The sequence below is a fragment of the Aricia agestis genome, chromosome 20 (genome assembly GCF_905147365.1).
Source record: "Aricia agestis chromosome 20, ilAriAges1.1, whole genome shotgun sequence".
NCBI classification, from domain to species: Eukaryota; Metazoa; Arthropoda; class Insecta; order Lepidoptera; family Lycaenidae; genus Aricia; species Aricia agestis.
Genome location: NC_056425.1, coordinates 14,094,754 through 14,117,605, shown reverse-complemented (window position 1 = coordinate 14,117,605; position 22,852 = coordinate 14,094,754). Strand labels below are relative to the sequence as shown.

The 22,852-nt window shown below is 39.6% G+C and overlaps 2 protein-coding genes across 2 annotated transcripts; one reads left to right on the top strand and one right to left on the bottom strand.

The window, feature by feature from the left end:
* The first annotated feature begins 291 nt into the window (after nt 1-291).
* Nucleotides 292-11,036, top strand: LOC121737485 (glutathione S-transferase E14-like). Its single transcript, XM_042129168.1, has 5 exons — nt 292-549; nt 1,277-1,427; nt 2,435-2,635; nt 8,270-8,383; nt 10,219-11,036. Exons 1-5 carry the CDS (start codon nt 503-505, stop codon nt 10,441-10,443), a joined length of 738 nt encoding a protein of 245 aa, XP_041985102.1. The 5' UTR covers nt 292-502; the 3' UTR covers nt 10,444-11,036.
* Nucleotides 11,037-21,383: 10,347 nt separating this feature from the next.
* LOC121737486 (pyroglutamyl-peptidase 1) lies at nt 21,384-22,810 on the bottom strand. The gene is made up of 3 exons (XM_042129169.1): nt 22,473-22,810; nt 21,871-22,109; nt 21,384-21,669 (listed from the first exon to the last, which is right to left on the bottom strand). Exons 1-3 carry the CDS (start codon nt 22,692-22,694, stop codon nt 21,462-21,464), a joined length of 669 nt encoding a protein of 222 aa, XP_041985103.1. The 5' UTR covers nt 22,695-22,810; the 3' UTR covers nt 21,384-21,461.
* Between the last annotated feature and the right edge of the window lie 42 nt (nt 22,811-22,852).

Below are 22,852 nucleotides of genomic sequence, written 5' to 3'. Positions count from 1 at the left end.
GGCAACTATGTACTTACTAAATTGTGCCTAAGGCTCTGTCTAGAAGGGCGCAGAGGAATACTGCTCCTTCTGCTCAGGGCCTATTTTATTTATTCTAAAGTAATTTTAGATAACTAGAGTATATTATATTACTGTAAGTAATGATAAGCTTTAATTGCAATCTATGGCCTTTTGTGTGCCTTACTGTAACTGAACCAAACATGTGTTTAATTTTTTTTATTTTTATAATTCAAATAAAACTTACTTTATATTACCTTTGTCTTTTATTGAAAGTAGATAATGACTCCCAAAATGTGCAATTTTACGCTTGTTTTCGGCAAGGACATAATATCTTTCCGCTCGGGTTTTTGATTACAAATCCAACTCAGAAAAGCGAGACGCGGAGATGGTTTTACATAGTTTAGCCGTCATTAAAATTCATTTCGCTTTGCAATTGTAATGCCTTTGGAATCAACAGTTGGGTCTAGTATCAGCGCTGTGCATCACACGTGTGGGAACGAACATGGTTCTCAGAAAAATATGTAACACAACGCGTCGCCTCTGCACAATGTAAGTAGACACCGTTCTAACTTCTATTACTAGTGGTAGCTGTGGTACCGACCGGACCACCTAGCGTGAAAAATGAGAGTGGTACACACACTAACATAATATAGTACATCTGTATAGTACTCACTGAGGTACTCACTTCAAAGTTTATCGTAGTACACAATGCAACGGCATAAACATCTTCAGATAACGATATACTGCTTTACGGCCGTTCCCAATATTTGATCTATCTCTGGTTTTGCCCTACTAGAGATAGGAATAGCTCACATTAGACATTAGATACATATATTTTATGTCAATTGTGAGCTATTCCTATCTCTAGTAGGGCAAAACCAGAGATAGATCAAATATTGGGAACGGCCGTAAAAGTTAAAGATAAAGATTACCTAATTGCTAATTAGTAAACTACTGGCCTTATTCGTTAAAAATCCATTAGTTTAATTACCGCTAAGAAGCTGCTGTGTGTGCAGGTACTTAGGTAAATGGCCTAACCATCGACCTAGGACCTAATACAAACCGTAAGATAAGATATGTACAGTCGAAGATATATATCCGCTTGAACACTTGTATCATAATAATTAAAATAATAAACCGAATCTCTCTTTGTGTGTTCGCGAACTTCTCTTAGTATCTTCGCTTCAACGGAGAACACTACCTATAGGATCTTATAATTAGTAATGAACAAGTCGGAGTAAAGGTTTAGTTAAGCTATTTCTTTCTCATGTTGTAGGATGTCACGTAACAAGCTAGTGTTGTACGGCGACGACGCTTCCCCGCCAGTACGCTTCGTACGGATGACGGCCTGCATGCTGGATATTCCGCTGGAGTATAGACTTGTCGACCTCTTCAAGGGAGAACACAGGACCGAGGAGTATAAAAAGGTAAAACATAATATTCATAATATGACGACCTCTGTGGCTCAGTGGTGAGCGCGTTGGTAGCTCAAGCCGGGGGTCGCGGGTTCGAATCCCGCCGACGGAACAAAAAGATTTTCAAAGTTCCTGGGTCATGGATGTGTATTAAATATGTGTATCATATAATAAAAATCTTAAATATATGTATAGTATAAAAAATATTAAATATATATCCGTTGTCTGGTACCTGTAACACAAGTCCTTTAGGTACTTAGCAGGGGGCCAGACTGACGTGGTGTGAAGCGTCCATAGATATTATATTATTATTATATTATAATAATGTTATTTAAACTCTCGGGTTTCTAGGTGCTTAGGGAAAACCGCTGAACCAATTTTGAGAATTTTGAGTGCAGAATCCAGGTGCTGTAGACTGTAGAGAAAGGCTATAGGTCTGATTTCGGCTATTAGTCGTTGCGGAATGCGGGCACAATTTCTAGTAAAATGTAAAAACGAAATACAAACTAAAACATAATATGACCAGTAAATAAAGCTAGGCGCGCACGAGAAACAAAAATGTAGCCTGTATCTGTAGAAGATAATATACTTACATTTGTATCATACTTTAAATAGTTACGTAATATACTAATACTAAGTTGCATCCGTTCTTTAAAAGCATATAGTGACCTACAAAACTGCGTCTAGGACACTGAACGCATCGAAGTACATCATGCGTGCTGCGTCATGCGTGCAGCGTGCCCAAACATACTGGCATACATTATAATTTATAGCGCCAAACAGTTGCATACATTATAGCGTAAGACGCAACATGACTAATTACTGCGATAACCATCTAAAGTACGGACAGTGGTTTATTGTTGAATGATGAAATTAATGCAACATTATAATGTTACAACAGAATTGGCTCATGGTAGCTAGGGTACTTTCTGACTGAAACGGGAGTCGGGAAAGCTTTCTTTGGCACTCTCTTGTTCTAAAAGTTGCGGCCATCAGCTAGTCATCTATTGTTTCCTCAGATAAACCCTCTCCAAAAAGTGCCAGCTCTGGTGACGGGCACGCAGGTGATAGCGGACAGCCACGCAATAGCCCTGCATCTGTGCGCGCTCGCCGGAGCCCGAGGGCGCCGCTTGCTGCCCGCGGAGCCCCACCGCGCCGCCGTCCACGAGATGATGTTCTACAACGCTAGCACCTTGTTCCCCATTGACAGCTACGTTCTGGTATGACTGGCCGATGATTAACTACAGAATAGCTAAAAATCTCATAAACCTATCATGGCGGCTAGGGCCGGCTGTATAACACACTCGTCGTGGCACCCCGAGACAGGCCGAGCGCGAGTGTGTACACTCAGTACACTGTATAGGCCACGGGACGCTCTCGTTAGCTCTCGCGTGGAAAACCAGAGCAATGCATGTACGGCCGAGGATCTCGGGGAGAGGCTCGTCGTCGAGTGTGCACATGTAGAGGCTTGTTGTTGTTCAGTAATCTGAACAACAAACAGACAGAATTGGGAAAGCTGTGGTTTATCACCTATGTGTTTTATTAACATTCCTTATATACTTAATGATTACGAGCCGGATGTTATTACATCCGGATGTATCATTATTATTACAATAATTAGAGTCTTATGAATAAGTATGTTATAAATCGAATGTAAAGGCTCGTAATCTATAAAATATCATAATAATAATAAAAAATATAAATGCGAAAGTGTGTCTGTCTGCCTGTCGGCTGTCTACCTCTTCACGCCCAAACCGATTTTCATAAAAGTCAATATTAATGATTTTCGAGATCGACCATCTTCTCGAAACAGGTATGCTGCCCCCCCCCCCCCCCCCCCGCTAAAATTCTGGGTATGCCCATATAAGGTTTGGGCGTGACGAGGTAACAGACAGACAAACACACTTTCGAATTTATAATATTTTTTTTTTATGAAATTAGGGGGGGGGGCAAACGAGCAAACGGATCACCTGATGGAAAGCAACTTCCGTCGCCCATGGACACTCGCAGTATCAGAAGAGCTGCAGGTGCGTTGCCGGCCTTTTAAGAGGGAATAAGGTAATAGGGGAGGGTAGGGAAGGGAATAGGGGAGGGTAGGGAAGGGAATAGGGGAGGGTAGGGAAGGAAATAGGAGAGGGTAGGGAAGGAAAAAGGGTAGGGGATTGGGCCTCCGGTAAACTCACGTAGGAAGTAGAAGCTAATAGATAATCTAATAATAACCTTGTTGAAAAGTCCAGTCATGACTGTATAGTGTATAGTCGACAGTCGACACGGGTCAACTCACGCGCCGCGGTCACGATGTGTTGGCCCTCCGGCGCCCTCCGCCCTGCGCCCTACGCGGGTCGCGGCCCTACCACTTCCTTTCCCACGCATCTCGGTCCCTTCTGTCCTTGACCCTTGGAGGATAATTAAATCAATCTCGATCTATGAATGAATCATAAAAAAAATCCATCTTTTTACCGACATACGGTCGGTAGAAAGATGTAAAATTTTGTACTTAATTATACTTACTTAATAAAAATGTTGTATGGCAAAGGAATTTTTGTACTTTTGATGAATTTATTTTGCTTCGTAGGCTATAAGCTTTTAGGCCCACTTGCGCCAGACCAGGTTAACACGAGGGTGACTAACCCCAAAAATCAAACATCGTCCTCTCTTCACACTCAAGCCCGTCTTTCATATGCCAGGTGAAAAAGAACGACGCGGATTCATCGCCAAATTAGTTTTTTCCATAGACATAAATATTACTAGCGATGGTTTTTTCTCAATAACTCGATAAATATACAACATTTTAAAAATCCGCTAGGTCGATCTCTCAATGATAGAATTTTATACAATGTGTTAAAATATTAAACTTAGTTCAAGGCACGGTTGTGGCAATAAATGAAAAATTCGTGAAAATTAGATTTTTTTTTTTTATTAAATAAGGGGGCAAACGAGCAAACGGGTCACCTGATGGTAAGCAACTACCGTCGCCCATGGACACTCGCAACATCAGAAGAGCTGCAGGTGCGTTGCCGGCCTTTTAAGAGGGTATACGCTCTTTTCTTGAAGGTTTGCAGGTCGTATCGGTCCGGAAATACTGCTGGTGACAGCCCATTCCAGAGTTTTACAGTGCGCGGCAGAAAGTTACGCGAAAAACGCACTGTGGAAGACTGCCACTCATCAAGGTGATGAGGATGGTATGTTTTTCGCGTGGGACGATAGCGAAAAGTTGCAGGTGGTATGATTCCGAACAATTCCTCAGAGCACTCCCCGTGATACAACCGATAGAGGATGCAGAGTGAAGCAACATCTCGGCGTAATTCCAGGGGGTCCAAGCTGTTTGAAACACTATGGCAGTCAACAATTCGAGCAGCCCTTCGTTGGATACGATCCAGAGGGAGCAGTTGGTATTTTGGCGCCCCTGCCCAGAGATGAGAACAATATTCCATATGAGGCCGAACCTGCGCCTTGTAGAGTTGTAGGCGTTGGTCCGGACTGAAGTACTGTCTCGCTCTGTTAAGAACGCCAAGCTTCTTTGAGGCTAATTTGACCTTACCCTCAAGATGATATCGGAACTGGACTTCGCTCGATATGTTGACGCCAAGTATCTCAATGCTAGGGGAGATGGTTAAAGATGTGCCCTCGAAACGAGGATAAACGACCATTGGTGACTTTTTAGTGGTGAACGCGCAGACTTGTGTCTTGTCGGGGTTGAATTGGACTAAGTTACGTCTACCCTATTCAGAGACCTTCTCCAATGAATTCTCCACCTTAGACACAAGTTCGTTTCGACTCTCAGTGACATTTTGCCGAGAAATATTAGGGGAGCCGGTATATACAGCATCACCTGTACTATCATCCGCATAGCAATGAATGCCTTTGGTTTGTAACATGTCATTGATATGCAGTATGAATAGAGTAGGCGATAGCACACAGCCCTGAGGGACACCAGCATTAACAGACTGAGTTTCCGAGCATTCGCCGTCAACTACGACCTTTATGCTTCTGTCTGCTAAGAAACTAGTAACCCACTTACATAATTTCTCGGGTAGCCCGTATGATGGAAGCTTTGATAGCAGCGCTTTATGCCAAACCCGATCGAAGGCCTTCGCAATGTCCAAACTAACAGCCAATGCCTCTCCCTTCGACTCAATTGCCTGAGCCCAACGATGAGTCAGGTATGCCAAGAGATCACCAGCCGAGCGACCCTTACGGAACCCGTATTGTTTGTCGCTTAGCAATCCCTGGCCGTCCAAGTATCGAAGAAGCTGGCTATTGATAATGGATTCCATTATCTTCGAGAAGAGAGAGGTTATAGCGATTGGTCTGTAGTTGGAAGGATTTGAGCGATCACCTTTTTTGGGGATCGGGTGCACCAAGGCTGTCTTCCAGGAAGCCGGGACGATGCCAGTGGAATAGGAGAGCCGAAAAAGACGCGTCAAGACCGGAGCCAACTCTGGAGCACACTTTTTCAACACAATAGGCGGGATTCCGTCAGGCCCACTCGACTTTTGGATATCAAGGGAACAGAGGGCTTTTCGCACTGAGCGCTGATGAAACCGTATATCCGACATGATGCTCGTGCATCGCGGTATGGTCGGCGGTTTCTGCCCCCCGTCACCCAGGGTCGAGTTTGACGCAAAGAGCTTGCCCAGAAGATCGGCTTTGTCTTTTGCGTCCTGGGCCAACGATCCATTTCCTACGTGTAGGGATGGTAGGGTTGGCTTGCAGAAATTTCCTTCAATAGCTTTGGCCAGAGACCAGAATGCACGGGTTCCCGAGGGGAGGCGCTCAAGTCTCTTGCCAATTCTATTGACGTGCTGTTGCTTTGCCCGAGTAATCTCTTTCTTGAGGGACCTAGAGGCAAGGTTGTACTCCTTTTTATATGTGCTGGTATTTAAATCTCGAGCAGACACTGCGTTGGCCCAGGATTGGTAAGCCTCCTGCTTCCGGCGAGAAGCTTTTTTGGGGGATGAACCAAACCAGGGACGAAATCTGCCGCCAGTTGGCACTACAGAGGTCGGAATGAAAAGTTCCATCCCCTGCATCACCACATCGGCAACAGAGTTGGCAGTGTTGTCGAGATCATCCGGCGAGAAGCACACGTGCCCCCAAGGATAGGATGCAAAAAACGACCGCATCCCATCCCAGTCTGCTGACTTGTAGTGCCACACACGACGGTATTTAACAGCGCGCTGTCTTAACACCGTCGTAAATGGCACAGAACTCCTAACAAGGCAATGATCCGATGAACCAAGTGGTGCGGTTACGGATATTTGGTAGCCGTCAGGATTTGAAGTCAGCAGGAGGTCCAACAAGGAAGGATTCTGACCATCCACATCTGGGATTCGCGTAGGCGTAGTAACCAGTTGTGTCAAGTCGTTCGCAAGGGCAAAGTTGCAGACAGATCTCCCCGCGTGATCAGTTTTACTGGAATTGAGCCAGTCGGCGTGGTGGGCATTAAAGTCGCCAAGTATTATGATCTCTGCGGATGGGATCTGCCGCTGCACAAAATCTGAAGCAGCTTGTAGGTGCTCCAAGAGTCGGTCCGTCTCGGGGTCACCACTATGGGACCTATATAGGCACGCATAGACGCGAGGGTGGTCGTCGCAATCTATGCGGAGCCATAAGTTTGATAGGTCCATGACCTCAAGATTGCTGAGGCGGCGAGAGCTGATATCATCTCTGATATACACACACACTCCAGCTTTGGGTAGAAAGGAGTGCTCGAGGTAATACCCTGGGTGGGAAAGGTATGATGTGTCACTCGGAGATGATATCTGCGTCTCGGTTAAAAAGAGCAAAGCCGGCCTTGCCGTCTCAAGGTGGTAATGGACGGCATTAAGGTTGGAGTGTAATCCCCTGATATTACAAAAGTCCATGTTTAATATCGAGGGGGGTGCCTTTGTGTGTTTGCTCTTGCCCCGAGCAGATTGGAGCGCAGATTGGGGGTCATGACGCCCCCTCCCCCCCCGGGCTGTGTCCAGGTCCTAGGTGAACCACTAAGTAAATACTTAATCAAAATTAAATTACAAGTTCTTGTGTCTTGATCATGACTATGTGAAGCCCCCCTGGCGACGTCGAGCTTTACTCGAGCGTGTGAGTTTTGCGGTCCACACGATAATTTTTACTCGATTTGAAGTAAAACTATCGAGTAATACCGATACTCGATAGTGAGTACTGACCATATCAGTTTTTAAAAGCTAAGGATATTATGTGGGATATTGGACGGAATTTAATTTGCTACTTATATATTCACTCTACCAACGCTCTGGCCCGAATCACCGCGGGGATACTATTAAGTACCAGTTACGGCCGCGCTCAGAGACATTTAACCTATCAAGCCCCATTAGCTCACCGGTGAGCGAGACACAATAGAATAACAATAGATTTCCAAGAATCCACGATCGAAGGATTAATGATTCCTTCCTTCTTTCTTCTCTTCCTTCCTTCCTTCTTAGTCGTATCCTCATGGCTGAGGGACGTGACCACCAAAATTGTCTTTCAAAATTTCTAGGGGGGGTAGGGGATTGGGCCTCCGGTAAACTCACTCACTCGGCGAAACACAGCGCAAGCGCTGTTTCACGCCGGTTTTCTGTGAGAACGTGGTATTTATCCGGTCGAGCCGGCCCATTCGTGCCGAAGCATGGCTCTCCCACGTATAAAAGATGCATCTTTGTGATTTTTTTGTCGAGAAAATTTTAAGATATCGTGTTTTTGCTCAGATCGAATTCTCGGAAATATAATGTAGTATCTTATTTTAGAAAATGAAATAATTCGGGGCTTATTTTCAAGTATAAAAATGAATTATAAAATCTACACTTTAGGGTTAGTTGCCCCCTTTTTAAATGTTTTTCATATTTTTACAGTCATCATTTTTCGCCGGCCGACGGCCGGCGGAGGAGAAAATTGAGGAATGGCAGCGCGGCCTGGACCACCTCGAGCACAAACTGAAAGACCGCACCTGGCTGACTGGTGACGAGGTAAACATTATAACGTGTGGTCAGTACTCACTATCGGTATTACTCGATAGTTTTACTTCAAATTGAGTAAAAATTATCGTGTGGACCGAAAAACTCACAACTCGAAGGCTCGCATCGAGCCGGCTCGATGGAATTAGATCTAATTTCCTTCGAACAACGAACAAGGGCGGATCCAGGGTGGGGGGGGGGGGGGGGCATGGGGGTCATGACGCCCCCTCCCCCCCCGGGCTGTGTCCAGGTCCTAGGTGAACCACTAAGTAAATACTTAATCAAAATTAAATTACAAGTTCTTGTGTCTTGATCATGACTATGTGAAGCCCCCCTGGCGACGTCGAGCTTTACTCGAGCGTGTGAGTTTTGCGGTCCACACGATAATTTTTACTCGATTTGAAGTAAAACTATCGAGTAATACCGATACTCGATAGTGAGTACTGACCATATCAGTTTTTAAAAGCTAAGGATATTATGTGGGATATTGGACGGAATTTAATTTGCTACTTATATATTCACTCTACCAACGCTCTGGCCCGAATCACCGCGGGGATACTATTAAGTACCAGTTACGGCCGCGCTCAGAGACATTTAACCTATCAAGCCCCATTAGCTCACCGGTGAGCGAGACACAATAGAATAACAATAGATTTCCAAGAATCCACGATCGAAGGATTAATGATTCCTTCCTTCTTTCTTCTCTTCCTTCCTTCCTTCTTAGTCGTATCCTCATGGCTGAGGGACGTGACCACCAAAATTGTCTTTCTGGGATAGAGCTCTCCACTTGTCTTTTTTTTAATGAAATTAGAGGGCAAACGAGCAAACGGGTCACCTGATGGTAAGCAACTTCCGTCGCCCATGGACACTCGCAGCATCAGAAGAGCTGCAAGTGCGTTGCCGGCCTTTTAAGAGGGAATAGGGTAATAGGGGAGGGTAGGGAAGGGAATAGGGGAAGGTAGGGAAGGGAATAGGGTAGGGGATTGGGCCTCCGGTAAACTCACTCACTCGGCGAAACACAGCGCAAACGCTGTTTCACGCCGGTTTTCTGTGAGCCCGTGGTATTTCACCGGTCGAGCCGGCCCATTCGTGTCGAAGCATGGCTCTACCCCGAAGTCTTGTCTGTTTTTGGCCTGATGATATGCCTCCTGGTCCATCGTGTAGCCACTCTGCCTCTTTTTCCCTCTTAGTATGAGACTCTCAAGATTATTAGGCTCCCGGCGGGCTATGTGGCCAAAAAAGGCGAGTGATCGTTGTAGACAAAGCGTGGACAGGCGGGTGGTAATTTTGAGTTGAGTTGAAGTATAGACGTGTCCGGTGTGCGGTCCAAGGGATGCATTTTGCGCCAGCACCACATTTCAAAAGCGTGGAACTTGGCTCGATTTAATGACTTATTAACTTTAATTTATTGAAGGGTTTGACAAAAAATGTAATGGAGTATAATATTATGACAAAATTTCCTTTAAATTAAAGTTAAGTGATCATTAAATAAGTCTCTACTCAAGATGCATCTCGGTCTCAATACACGGTTCAGGCTGTGTGATTGGTTGGCTGTCAAAATTTGGACCAATCACAGAGCCGAACCGCGTCTTGAGACCGTCGCATCTTATGTACTGACTATATTTTATACCAGCCTCAGAGTGGGACATTAATTACTTAAATGTAATTAATTCAAAATTTTGACATAAGCCCCATACATAAATATCCGTCAAACTCTTCATTAAATTGTATGTTAATCACAATTAAATGTCTCTGAGTACGGCGGTGAGTGCGGCAGTAACAGTAACCTTAAATTCTATTTGTTCACGTTGAGACGGTACCGTACTAAACCCACTTCACTCTTATAGATGACTATCTGCGACTTATGTATAATCGCGACCACCACGTCTATGGAGACCCTGATGCCGGTGACGCGTCGCCACGATCGAGTGATGCAGTGGATGAGGCGGTTTGAAGACTTGCCGTGCTATGATATTAACAAATTGGGAGTAGAACGGCTTCGTAGCTTTGTTGAAAGTAAAAAAAATAATTTGTATGAAGTTTTCTTCACTATACCGGTCTTTAAAGTTTAGTTGGCATCGATAAGGCTGAATCTACTAGGTAAGCCTATTTTTAAGTTATTTGCTTTAGACTCGCGCTCGCCACTTATTTTCAAAATAATATAATACCTCTGCATAACAATATCTGAGGCGCTAGCTAGTGTATTTTTAATGAGTACTTACCTACTATTATATCGGAATGTTTTTTGTCTAATTTACATTCCATTAATTTCTCTAATAAAAAAAATAAGAAAAAGTCCTAGACGCATAAGGACAACGATTCCTGAAGATATTAGAAAAGTTGACTTACTGAATTAAGTATCTACCTATTTAATTACCAAGATTAAATATTTACTTGGATTTTATTACCGAAATGCTGTATAGGCGCTAGGACACGTCGTGATTTTACCTACACGCGCTCAGCCACAATAATAATACAAAAACAAACTTATCAACAACAATATAATTATAATACAAATTAAATAAAGCGATAACAATTCTGTAAATGGAATGAATGTGACACTGAAGTCTGAACACAAAGTAGGTATAACATGTCAAATACAAGTATATTATATTTAGTTACTTTAAGTACACCGTTTTGGGGCTTACAATTTGAAGTTCTAATATAAAAAATCATATAAAACTTTTTTCGTTCGTCGACTCTCGAGGTGAACGGACGTGTTTCGTGTTGTCTGTTTGAGTAGTGTATTTTTTTGTGCTGTGTACTCTCTGAACATTGGAGCCCCCGCAGGGTGCTGTCTCCTTGGAGCCTTCGCCCCTTCAGGATTGGGACTTCGGACTGTGAGTGTGGCGGCCTCGGTACGAGTTTGCGGTTTTTGAAAGTTGTGAAAAGTTGAAGAGTAGGCGGGGATCGAACCCGGGCCCCTCGTGCGATGTGCTGTGTTCCGAGCCATTTGACCACTGGATCGTGAGCCGCCGCTGCGAAATTTTCATTCGCTTTCGTATTGCAATCTCTAATATGTCAGCAGAAATGAATTGCCACGGTTGTGAAAATATTCTAAGTAAGAGCAACTTCTTGAAATGTAATGGGTGTCACTCAAAATATTGCTACGAATGCCTCAATGTTACAGTAGAGGCAAATAAGCAATTAAATGCCGCTCAACTTGCTTCTCTGCGTTGTCCATTCTGCGAAAATGTTACAAGACGAAAATATAATGATGACGATACCCCTGTGCGTCGCAATCGCAAATACGACTTGTGCGATGAATCCTTGAATGTATCCTTCAGTCAAATAACTACTGGGTCAAATACAAATATTGCTCTTAATATTCCGTCAGGCGCCGAAAAAGGTAGTGAACCTGTTACTTTGGAAAATATAGGGAAGCTCATGGATCAAAAACTTTCTCTTGACTCGTCTTTTATGACCAACTTAAGATCTGTACTTCTAAAGGATATGAAGGACATGGTAGCCGCGGAGGTGGGGCAGGCTATTCAAGTGGTAAAAGCGGACTTTACAGCTACTACCGACTTTATCACAATGGAACAGAACGATATCAAAAAGGATATCGCTGAGAAAAATTCTCGCATAAAACACCTTGAGTCTGAGCTGTCTAAATCCCAAACTACACTGACAAAATTACAAAAACGGTTGTCCACTATGGAAAAAATCTCGCGGGATGTAAATCTCGAAATACATGAGGTCCCTGAAAGTAAATCCGAGAACTTGATAGCATTATTTAAGGGGCTTTGTAAGTGTTTAGATGTTGTTATCTCCGAAAACGATCTTAAGGCATGTCGTCGCGTGGCGAAGATGGACCCCAGCTCTAAGAGACCTCGTAATATCTTGGTCACTCTCTCGTCGCAACGCCTGCGGGATACACAGATATCGGCAGCTACACGTTTTAACAAGTCCCACCCTAACGATAGGCTGTCTTCTACTCATATCGGTTTGTCTGGCGCTAATTGCAGAATTTATTTGTCTGAACACCTGTCTCCCGAAGTCAAAGAAATACATAACCTGGCCCGTAAATTTTGTAAGGACAATAGTTATAAATTTGTATGGATCCGTTTTGGCAATATTTATATTCGAAAAAATGAAACGAGTCCAGCCATATTAGTTAAAAATGCCGAGATGCTAAATAAACTAGTTTAATATTTTCACTTTTTGTGGTTTCTATGTATAGTTTCTTTTAATTTTTTGCAGTGATTAAAATATATTACCAAAATGTAAACCGAATAAGAAGTAAGCTTACACAATTTCATCTAAATGTATTAAATAGTAATTATGATGTCATTTGCCTGACGGAAACAAACCTTAACAAAAGTGTATTCGATAGTGAAGTAGTTGATTCTCGCTACAATGTCTTTAGACGCGATCGTATAGATACTCTATCGAAAAAAATCGAAGGTGGAGGAGTCTTACTGGCTATCCACAAAAAGTACCATGTAATCCGTCAGGCATCTTGGGATAGTGATATGGAGGATATCTGGATAACTCTTTTGCCTAACTCACACACTGAATCACGCTTCCATTTATGTGTTTGTTATCTGCCACCTGACCTAAGCCATAATCTTCTAGAAAGTTTCTATAACCACTGTCAAAATTTGCTTATTAATTGCTGCCCTGCTGACAACTTCATGCTTGTGGGCGATTTCAACACCCCCGACTACTACACTGCTTGGTGTAATAATACTCTTAATACAGCGATACCTCATACACACAATAAAAAGCTTTACCTTCTAAGCGAATTTTTGTCTTTTTGTAACTTAAAACAGTACAATAATGTCAAAAACTGCAATAATCGTTTTCTTGATTTAGTTTTGTCAAACATGGAGCTGGTAAGTGTTAACGAAGAGCTCGCATTAATCCAAGTGGATAAGCACCATCCCTCAATTCTTATTAGTGTATCTTTACCTAAAATGTCTAAAGAGCTTCGCCAATGTCTCACTGAACGGCTAAATTTAAAAAAATGCGACGTTTTAAACTTAAAATCTGAGTTAAATCGTGTTAATTGGCAGGATATTTTGCGATCTAATGATATTAACTCGTGTACAGATGCCTTTTATGACACACTGTTTAAAATAATAAAAAACCATACTCCTACCGTATCTAACAAAACTTTATCATACCCTATTTGGTATAGTAGAGCTTTAATAAAATGCAACCAAGAAAAAAATAAATATCATAAACTTTACAAAAAATTTGGAAACCCCCGCGACTATGATGTGTTCTCTATGCTTAGACATAGGTGTAAAGCTCTAACTAAAACATGTTATGACAAATATATTTCCGCGACCGAGAATTCTCTAAAACCTAACATGAAATCATTTTGGCGGTATGTAAATAGCAGAAAAGGTAACGTTTCAATACCGAACACTGTCAAATTTGATGGTAAATCGTCATCAAACGGTCAGGAGGTTTGTAATCTTTTTTCCAGTTACTTTGTTTCGGTTTTTGACAGCAATGATGACCTCTAATGTGATTATCAATATTGCACTAGCTCTAACAGCAATTGCATACCTGACACGTTGTCCAATATATTAATTAAACAAAGTGATATAATATTAAAAATAAAAAAACTAGATACTAATAAAGGTGCTGGACCAGATTTGTTACCCCCTTATTTTATAAAGCTGCTTGTTACGGAGTTATCAATACCTCTAACTATCATTTATAATAAATCTGTAGCCAGTGGAGCTTTCCCTGACCGTTGGAAGACAGCACATATTATCCCAATATTTAAAAGTGGCGATAAGACAGATTGCAGAAATTATCGACCTATAAGTATTCTTTCCTGTTTCGCTAAAATATTTGAGTCTTTAGTCTATGATCATCTTTATAGTCACATGAAACCACTTCTTTCACACAAGCAACACGGTTTTATAAAGGGTCGATCAACTGTCACAAATTTATTGGAGTATAAAAATTATCTCTGCCAAGCTTTTTCCATTGGTGGCCAAGTAGACGCCGTATATACAGATTTTACGAAGGCCTTTGACAAAGTAAATCATCGCCTACTTTGTCGTAAATTAGCGTCCTATGGTATTCATGGAAACTTGTATAGATGGATATGCTCCTATCTAATGAACAGGAATCAACTAGTAGCGTTGAAGGGTTTCATTTCCTCACCAGCCAATGTTACATCGGGAGTACCTCAAGGTTCCCACCTAGGGCCTCTATTATTCGTGATTTTCATAAACGATTTAATACTTGAACTGTCTTGTAATTGTCTATTGTACGCAGATGACCTTAAGATTTTCAGATTGGTATCTAAAAATGAAGACTGCTTGGCCCTTCAGCGAGACATTGACAAAATATCAGATTGGTGTAAAGCAAATCGTATGTACTTGAACGTTGGTAAGTGCTCTGTTATTTCATTCACTCAAAAACGTAATAAAATTAACTGGATATATAGCATTGATGGTCAAGCACTTACCCGCGTTCAAGTTGTTAAAGATTTGGGTGTCCTTTTTGACGAGAAACTTTCCTTTCGTGCTCATTATGAACACATTATTTGCAAAGCCAATCAAATTCAAGGATTTGTTTTAAGGACAACTAAAGATTTCAAAAAACCTAACAGTTCTCTATATCTATTCTTAACTCTCGTGAGGACTATCTTAGAGTATGGGAGCCCCGTATGGTCTCCTAATTATAAAGTCCACGTAGAGGACATTGAGCGCGTACAAAGGAAATTTGTCAAGGTTCTTTTTTACCGTTATAACCCAGGACGATCTAATTTAAACTATCACGATAGGCTTATTAATCTCAAAATACAGACTCTTGAGAATAGGCGCATCTTCTTTGATCTTCTTTACTTCTATAAAATCTCTAAATAGTATAAAACAAAGTCGCTTTTCGCTGTCTGTATGTATGTGTGTATGTATGCTTAGATCTTTAAAACTACTCAACGGATTTTGATGCGGTTTTTTTAATAGATTGAGTGTTTCAAGAGGAAGGTTTATATGTATAACATATGCATAATATGGTAGAGAAACACTGATAATTTTAGAGGTTTCTAATGTTATGTCGTAAATAAATTCATTTTTTTGCGTTTATATTGCAAACGCTGGCTAAACCCTACGAGATAGATCAAAATAATGTACTACAGTATTGTACACCTTAATAAGGTAAACAAAAAAGTCCGTGATGGTATATGTCTATTTCTTAGGGATAACTCACAATAGCCATTTTTGTTCTTTACTTTTTACGAAAAATAATGGCTTATTTACGAAGCGATTTTAACAATTTACAACATTAACCCTTATCCAAATAAACATGTTTGGAAGCTAAGACATTAAATGTAGATTATAATTGTCTTTTACACTATACAATTTCGATCAATACTTTAGAAGTTTTCAAACGTATAAACTTACGCGGAATCAAAAAATATGTCGCGCGGCGGCGGCCGAGGGACATAGCGGTTACGGCGGAATCGGCCGGGGGCTCTCATAAGCTTCGGGCTTATGTTATTGTAGTAGATAGTGTATTTCGTCATTGTGTGGTTGTGCAGACGGTAACGCAGAGGAGCAACCACAGCGCTTTCTTTCAGATATTCATTGTTTCTGGTTCTTTGGTTTCTGAATTGTCGATAAAAATATATTTGACTTGGTTAGAAAAACGGACTTTTGTTTTTGCTTTGCGATTGGGTTATTTGTTGCTTTGTGGGTATTACTATACGATCATGCCTGGAAGACGTCGTCGTTCGAACATAGGTCGTAGCACAGTGAATGCCAAAAGAGCACGTTCAGCAAGAGATGAAGAATCGTCAACGGAACGTGAGACTCGCCTCAGCCAGAATAGTGATAGAAATCGGATACAGAAAGAAAGAGAATCGTCTGTAGAGCGTGAGGCTCGCCTCAGTCGGAAAAATGATAGAATTCGGATACAGAGAGAAAGAGAATCGTCTGTAGAGCGTGAGGCTCGCCTCAGTCGGAAAAATGATAGAATTCGGATACAGAGAGAAAGAGAATCGTCTGTAGAGCGTGAGGCTCGCCTCAGCCAGAATAGTGATAGAAATCGAATACAGAGAGAAAGAGAATCGTCTGTAGAGCGTGAGGCTCGCCTCAGCCAGAATAGTGATAGAAATCGAATACAGAGAGAAAGAGAATCATCTGTAGAGCGTGAGGCTCGCCTCAGCCAGGATAGGGATAGGCATCGAATACAGAGAGCAAGAAAATCATCCGCACAGACACATAGCAACACCGAACAAAACGAACAACCAAACAGCCACAGACCCGAGAGAGTAACTAATTCATGGGTAAATAAAGAAAATTCTGCCAATTTTTGCGAAACTTTTATCGTTTACGCAGCACAATAGGAAAAATCACCCGATTTTGAAACATTCTTCATTGGTGCTCCGCTTCTATTGGTCTTAGCGTGATAATATATTATAGGCTACATCCTACTAATATTATAAAGGCGAAAGTTTGTTTGGATGTATGGATGTGTGGATGTATGGATGTTTGTTACTCTTTCACGCAAAAACTACTGAACGGATTTTAATGAAACTTTACAATAATATAGCTTATACATCAGAATAACACATAGGCTACAATTTTAACCGACGTTCAAAATGGGGGAGGTGTTATGTTCGTTTTCTTATATTCAACGATTACTCCGCCGTATGTTACCCGATTTTTATATTCACAAAAGTGGTGATCTGATGAAGGATCCATAAGTAATCGAGGGAACTCCTCAAAACTTATAGGGAAACGTGTGGTGACTTCGGTTTCGTGAGAAGTATTCTAAGCATATGCTACCAACAAGTAAGATTTTGCACCGAGGTGCCCACCTAGCCTGACATTCTGTATAAGATCTTGAGTAAAAGGATATTGGCTTGTTATTTTGTAACAAACATGCGCCCATTCCTAACTTAGAACTATCTGTTTGCAAAGTCACTACACCTTCACCTTGTAATATAGCTAATGTTGGTGCACAACTCAAAATTTCTTTTAACTTATTGAATGCTAACTCTTGTGGCTCACCCCAACACCAAACATTATTTTTCTTTAACAATTCTCTGAGCGGAAAGGTTACATTTGAATAATTTGGAATAAATTTAGACAAATAATTAGTCATTCCTAAAAATTTCTGCAATTGTTTTACATTTGTGGGTGAATTTAATTCTAAAATAGCTTTAATGTTATCTGGATCAACTTGTATGCCAGATTTTGTCACTATTAATCCAACATACTTTACGTGATCTAATTTGTACTGTAACTTATTACTGTTAAATTTGACATTATGTTTCTTAGCCCTTTCTATTACCTTATTTAAAATTAAATCATGTTCTTCTCTATTTTTACCTGCTATTATAATATCATCAAAATATACTTCTACTCCCTCTATATCTCCAAATATCTGTGTATTTATTTTTTGCATAACCTCAGGGGCTGATGAAATACCAAAAGGAAGTCTTAGGAACTTATAACATCCAAAAGGTGTTCCAAATGAGCAACAATTATCCTGGTCTTCTAAGCATATTTGAAAAAACCCATCTTTTAAGTCTAAGACTGTAAAAACTTCTTTACCAGCTAGTCTATTATATATTTCTTCCGCTGATGGTATTAAATATCTCTCTCTAACAATACACCTATTTAATTCTTTTGGATCCAAGCAAAGTCTTAATGTGTTATTTGGTTTTTCAACAATTACTAAATTATTTAACCATAATGTTGGTTTTGCAATCTTTTTTATATACCCATTATTTTCATATTTATCTAAAGTTTCTTTTAATTTGTTTTTAATGCTTTCAGGAACTCTCCTAATAGGCCTTATGACAGGTTCAGCATTTTCAATTAATTTTAACTTATATGTACCTATGCAACCTGTTCCAGTGAAAATACACTTATTTTTATTAACAAAATTTTCTTTTTCATTTACCTGTAAACTATCAACTTTACTCACTAAGTTTAATCTTATGCAATCCGGTAGCCCAATAACTGGCTGTACAGGTAAGTCTATTACTGTAAAAACTAAATCAAATTGTTTGTTTCTAACTAAACATGACAATTCAATATTACCTCTTGGGGTAATTTTTTATCCACTGTAAACTACAAGTACTCTATTACATTCATTTAACTTTAAATTCTTTAAACTACTTATATTTTTTAACAAAGAAAACGGCAAAGTGTTACAATCTGCTCCTGTATCCAACTTAAAGGATATGTTAGTCTTACCAATTACTATGTTTTCTTTCCATTGTAATAAGGAAATGTTATGTTGTTTTACACTATCTAATTGATACTCTTCGTTTTCTTCATTACCATTAGCTTCTTGTAGTTCATATATTTTCTTTTGTTTCCTCTCTATTGGCTTCATATTCCTTGTTTTTTCATTTCTGTATCTACACATAGCTGCAAAGTGATTTTCTTTCTTGCATGCCGCACATCTTTTCCCAAATGCCGGACACTCCTTGACTTTATGTGTTTTTCCACATTTCTTACAATTTTCTATTAACTTTGTATTCCATTCTTTTTCCTTCCTGTATTTTATTGCGTATAATTCTTTTTCTTCCTTTTCTGTTAGTGCTTTTAGATCACCTTTTCCTACTTCTGCTGTTATACAGAATTGTATAATATCTTGTAATTTAGGGTCTTGCATTCTCAGCATACTTTCTTTCAGACCTTTGTCTTTTATACCTACTATAATCATCATTATTATCATTCTATCTTCCATTTTATCCCATTCACATAACTTGCCTTGACGTTGCACTCTAGTAATAAAATGGTTTACTGACTCACCATCCTCTTGTCGTATGTTTAAGAACTGAAACGTGTTCAAGAGTGTGGCTTTCCTTGGTTTCGTGTATTTTTGATATTCCGACAATAACTTTTCTAAAGTAATTTCTTCTTTTTTAAACGAAAACGTTTCATATACGTCAATGGCTTCCTGGCCTGCCGCATTTAAGAATATTGCGATTTTTCTACTTTCTTCCTGTTGTTTTAACCCAGCTGCTTCAATGTATATTTCAAAATTACGTTTGAACTGCGTAAAATTTTCTTTTTCTCCTGTTAATATAAGCCCTCTAGGCGGCCGAACGCCCTCCATTTTGTAGCGTCGCCTGTTTTTTATTCCTCGTATGATTTTACAATAAAAATCTTTCTTTAGCTGGTTTGTTCCTTTTCACCTGACACCATGTTTAATATTATGAAATGGAATAAAAGTATATTAAAACTTAAACATCTTCTTTATTAAACTTAATACAATTTTAGCTTTTCCCATCTTGTCCTTCAGGAATGGTCATTGTGCGAACCCCGCTGCTCTGACCATAGACTCACTCTTGTTTATGCTCATTCATAGCAATCAGCACAGACTATCATATAGGACACCTGGTATACCGTGGTTCGGAAGGTGCTGAGAGAACTCCTGATTCTTTATAGATACAAGTTTGGGAGTTTCGGCGTTGTTTTAAGAACAGGAACCATATGCTACTATGCAAATTACATTCATCATCATCATCATCATCATCATCACTACCATATTATACCATTTCATAGTCTTTTAGATCGAGACTCGAGTTTGTCAAGCGATAATTAAAAAAAAATCTTTATTTTATTTCTAAAAATAGTTTGACGACCTCTGTGGCTCAGTGGTGAGCGCGTTGGTAGCTCAAGCCGGAGGTTGCGGGTTCAAATCCCGCCGACGGAACAAAAAGTTTTCAAAGTTCCTGGGTCATGGATGTGTATTAAATATATGTATCATATAATAAAAATCTTAAATATATGTATAGTATAAAAGTATTAAATATATTTCCGTTGTCTGGTACCTGTAACACAAGTCCATCAGGTACTTACCACGGGGCCAGACTGACGTGGTGTGAAGCGTCCATAGATAAAAAAAATCTATACCTACCTAATATAATAACATTGAAGAGTATGTTTGCTTGAACGCGTCAGTCTCAGGAACTACAGGTCCGATTTAAAAACTTATCTCAGTGTTAGATTGATCATTTATCGAGTAAGACTATAGGCTATATTATATAATATATTATCACGCTAAGACTAATAAAAAAAAACTAGGCCTTTACATCCGTTGTGGATGATTTATACAGTATTTTTCAGAGCGAAGTAACCACTCCTCAAATACTGTAGTGCCTGGGACAAGAATTTTAAATGTCCGTATGGTTGCCCAAGCGCATACGGCATTCTCATAATATATTATCACGCTAAGACTAATACGACCGAAGAAACTCAGGAACATGCGGGAAAAACGGGGAAAATATTTTTTATGGGAAAATGTACGGTTTCTGTAAAATTCCTAATTTACGCGGGCGAAGCCGCGCGGGACATCTAGTCATAAATAATTTATTAGACTCACCTAACTTGCTCTCGCATATTAGCTTCAATATTAAATTTAGTGCTCGTAGAGCAAATAACATAAGCCTTGCAAATATACAAAAATAATATATCCTATTTTAACCCCTTAACACGCATGGCTCGTCAATACAATAATTATTCAAAACAAAATAAAAATTTAGACATTTTTGATAAGCTTCAATCGTTTATAAAGATTGTTAAAGACATCCTCCATATCACCTTAGAAGGTTCCAAATAACCTATTTTTATTGTTCACCTTTTTTTTTTTTTCTTTTTCTTTTTAAATACATAAATTATAAGTATTAGTTAATGAGCTAATGTTATAGTTTAAAAGTATTTTTTTTAATAGTGTGCACATATGTTACTTTACAATCCAGGTCATAAACTGTATTTATCATGCTATTTCATTTCGATTGTAATGTGTTTTGTGCATTAAAATAAATAAATAAATAAAAAAAAAAACTGTTAAATATATTCATTATAAATGTCTCGTGAGTGCAAAATTGCTGATTATTTATTATTTTCTGTTAAAATTTCAATATAAAGATGAAAGACTAATACCAGCTAATACTCCAGTATTCTATAATATATTCTATACTTATATTGTAAAATATAATATGTCTAGTGAATTATTATAAATATTAGTTTGTGTCACATATTTTTTACTAATTTACAAATATTATTCACATTCTTCATGACCAATGTAAGTTAAATATTAACTTAACAAAAGAATTTTACGATGTTACCAATTTCAATTTCGTTATCTTTTATGTTTATTCTTTGGCATCCAGCTTTGTGGTTTTTAACTTATCAGTCACAACGTCCATCTCCTTGATCTGTCTCCAGCACAGGTCCAGTATCCTTTCCAGCGCCCTCGCGGTCTGCTCCGAGGAGTAAACATTTAAGTCCGGCACATGGACAAACAATGTTCTACTGTTGTCCACACTCAGGGAGGTGTAGTAGATGTATTCACAGAGGTACCTATAACAAAAGAAAACAACCAAATAATATTTAATGTTATTATAACACTTTCTTGTGATTCTGGTGTGTCTTATTATAAAGGCTCTGTTTTAACATAAGTTTTTTTTTATTGCAAGAAAATTAATAAAAATTATAGTTATCTGTTTTTTTAATATATTAAATCAGGCATGAAGTCAGAAGCATAATACTGTTTATAATTACCTGCCAGCATCAAGGGAGAGTTCTGCACTAGTGTCAGATATGGGGTTGCCATCATTGAACTTATCACATATGTCCTGCACATCCAACTTGGTGCATATCCGCAGTGCACTGCCGGCTGAGCACACATGGTTTGCTGGGCACTTGTCAAAGTAGTCCATCCTCTGGTAACCCTTCTTGTGCGCTTGCTGCTCTATTGTCATACATTTTGCAATATTTGATACACCCACGTGGATAACTAGCTGAAAATTCAGATAAACTTATCAAATATAATGTTAACTTTACATTATAAGTTAAAATGATTATGCACTAATCTTCAGCTTAATCCTATTGAAGGGTTTATATCCATATCAGATAATGCACTTGTGTATACAGATATCATAAGCAATAAGTAAGTATATATTTTTTCCTTGTTTTATTGTTGTTACAACAACTTAAAATGATAAAGCATAGTTAAGTAAAATATATGGGATAGAGGCCGAAACAGTGTACCCAAACCTTAAAGCATAAGAGCTCTTGTCGATAACAAGATAATAGTTATTCTCTGAACCTTAGTTACCCAATTATGCCCTAACATCCTCTTTTTTTTTCATGAGACATCCTACCTTAGGTTCGTGCGTCTCCCACAGCGCGGGAACAAACTCGTCGACGTTCTCGTATGTGACGGGCAGCTCCAGCTGCACCAGCTCCACGTTGTGCTTGCTCTCGATCTCGTCCTTATTCATTAGTTTCACGGCTTCCCAGCTCGCGTTCACTGGGTGGTTCAAGAATGGCCCGAAACCGGTCACCAGGACTATCGGCTTGAACATATACGATATGTCCTCCATTGTATTGATCAACCGAGTAAATTGATTTTAATACAAGCACAGAATTTATTTATAATAGGTAACTATTTACACAGTAAATACGATTTTCAGAACAAGGAACAAGACTTGTTTTGAGTTTTGACACTTATCAGCTGATTTGTGTTGGTAGTTGGTACCAA

Excerpts from the sequence above, each read along its gene's own strand:
- LOC121737485 (XM_042129168.1), top strand. The coding sequence starts at position 503 with ATGGTTCTCAGAAAAATATGTAACACAACGCGTCGCCTCTGCACAAT. Across the intron at positions 1,428-2,434 it reads GGACCGAGGAGTATAAAAAG|ATAAACCCTCTCCAAAAAGT; the intron begins GTAAAACATAAT and ends TTGTTTCCTCAG. Across the intron at positions 8,384-10,218 it reads CCTGGCTGACTGGTGACGAG|ATGACTATCTGCGACTTATG; the intron begins GTAAACATTATA and ends TCACTCTTATAG.
- LOC121737486 (XM_042129169.1), bottom strand. The coding sequence starts at position 22,694 with ATGGAGGACATATCGTATATGTTCAAGCCGATAGTCCTGGTGACCGGT. Across the intron at positions 22,110-22,472 it reads GGGAGACGCACGAACCTAAG|CTAGTTATCCACGTGGGTGT; the intron begins GTAGGATGTCTC and ends CTGAATTTTCAG. Across the intron at positions 21,670-21,870 it reads CTCTCCCTTGATGCTGGCAG|GTACCTCTGTGAATACATCT; the intron begins GTAATTATAAAC and ends CTTTTGTTATAG.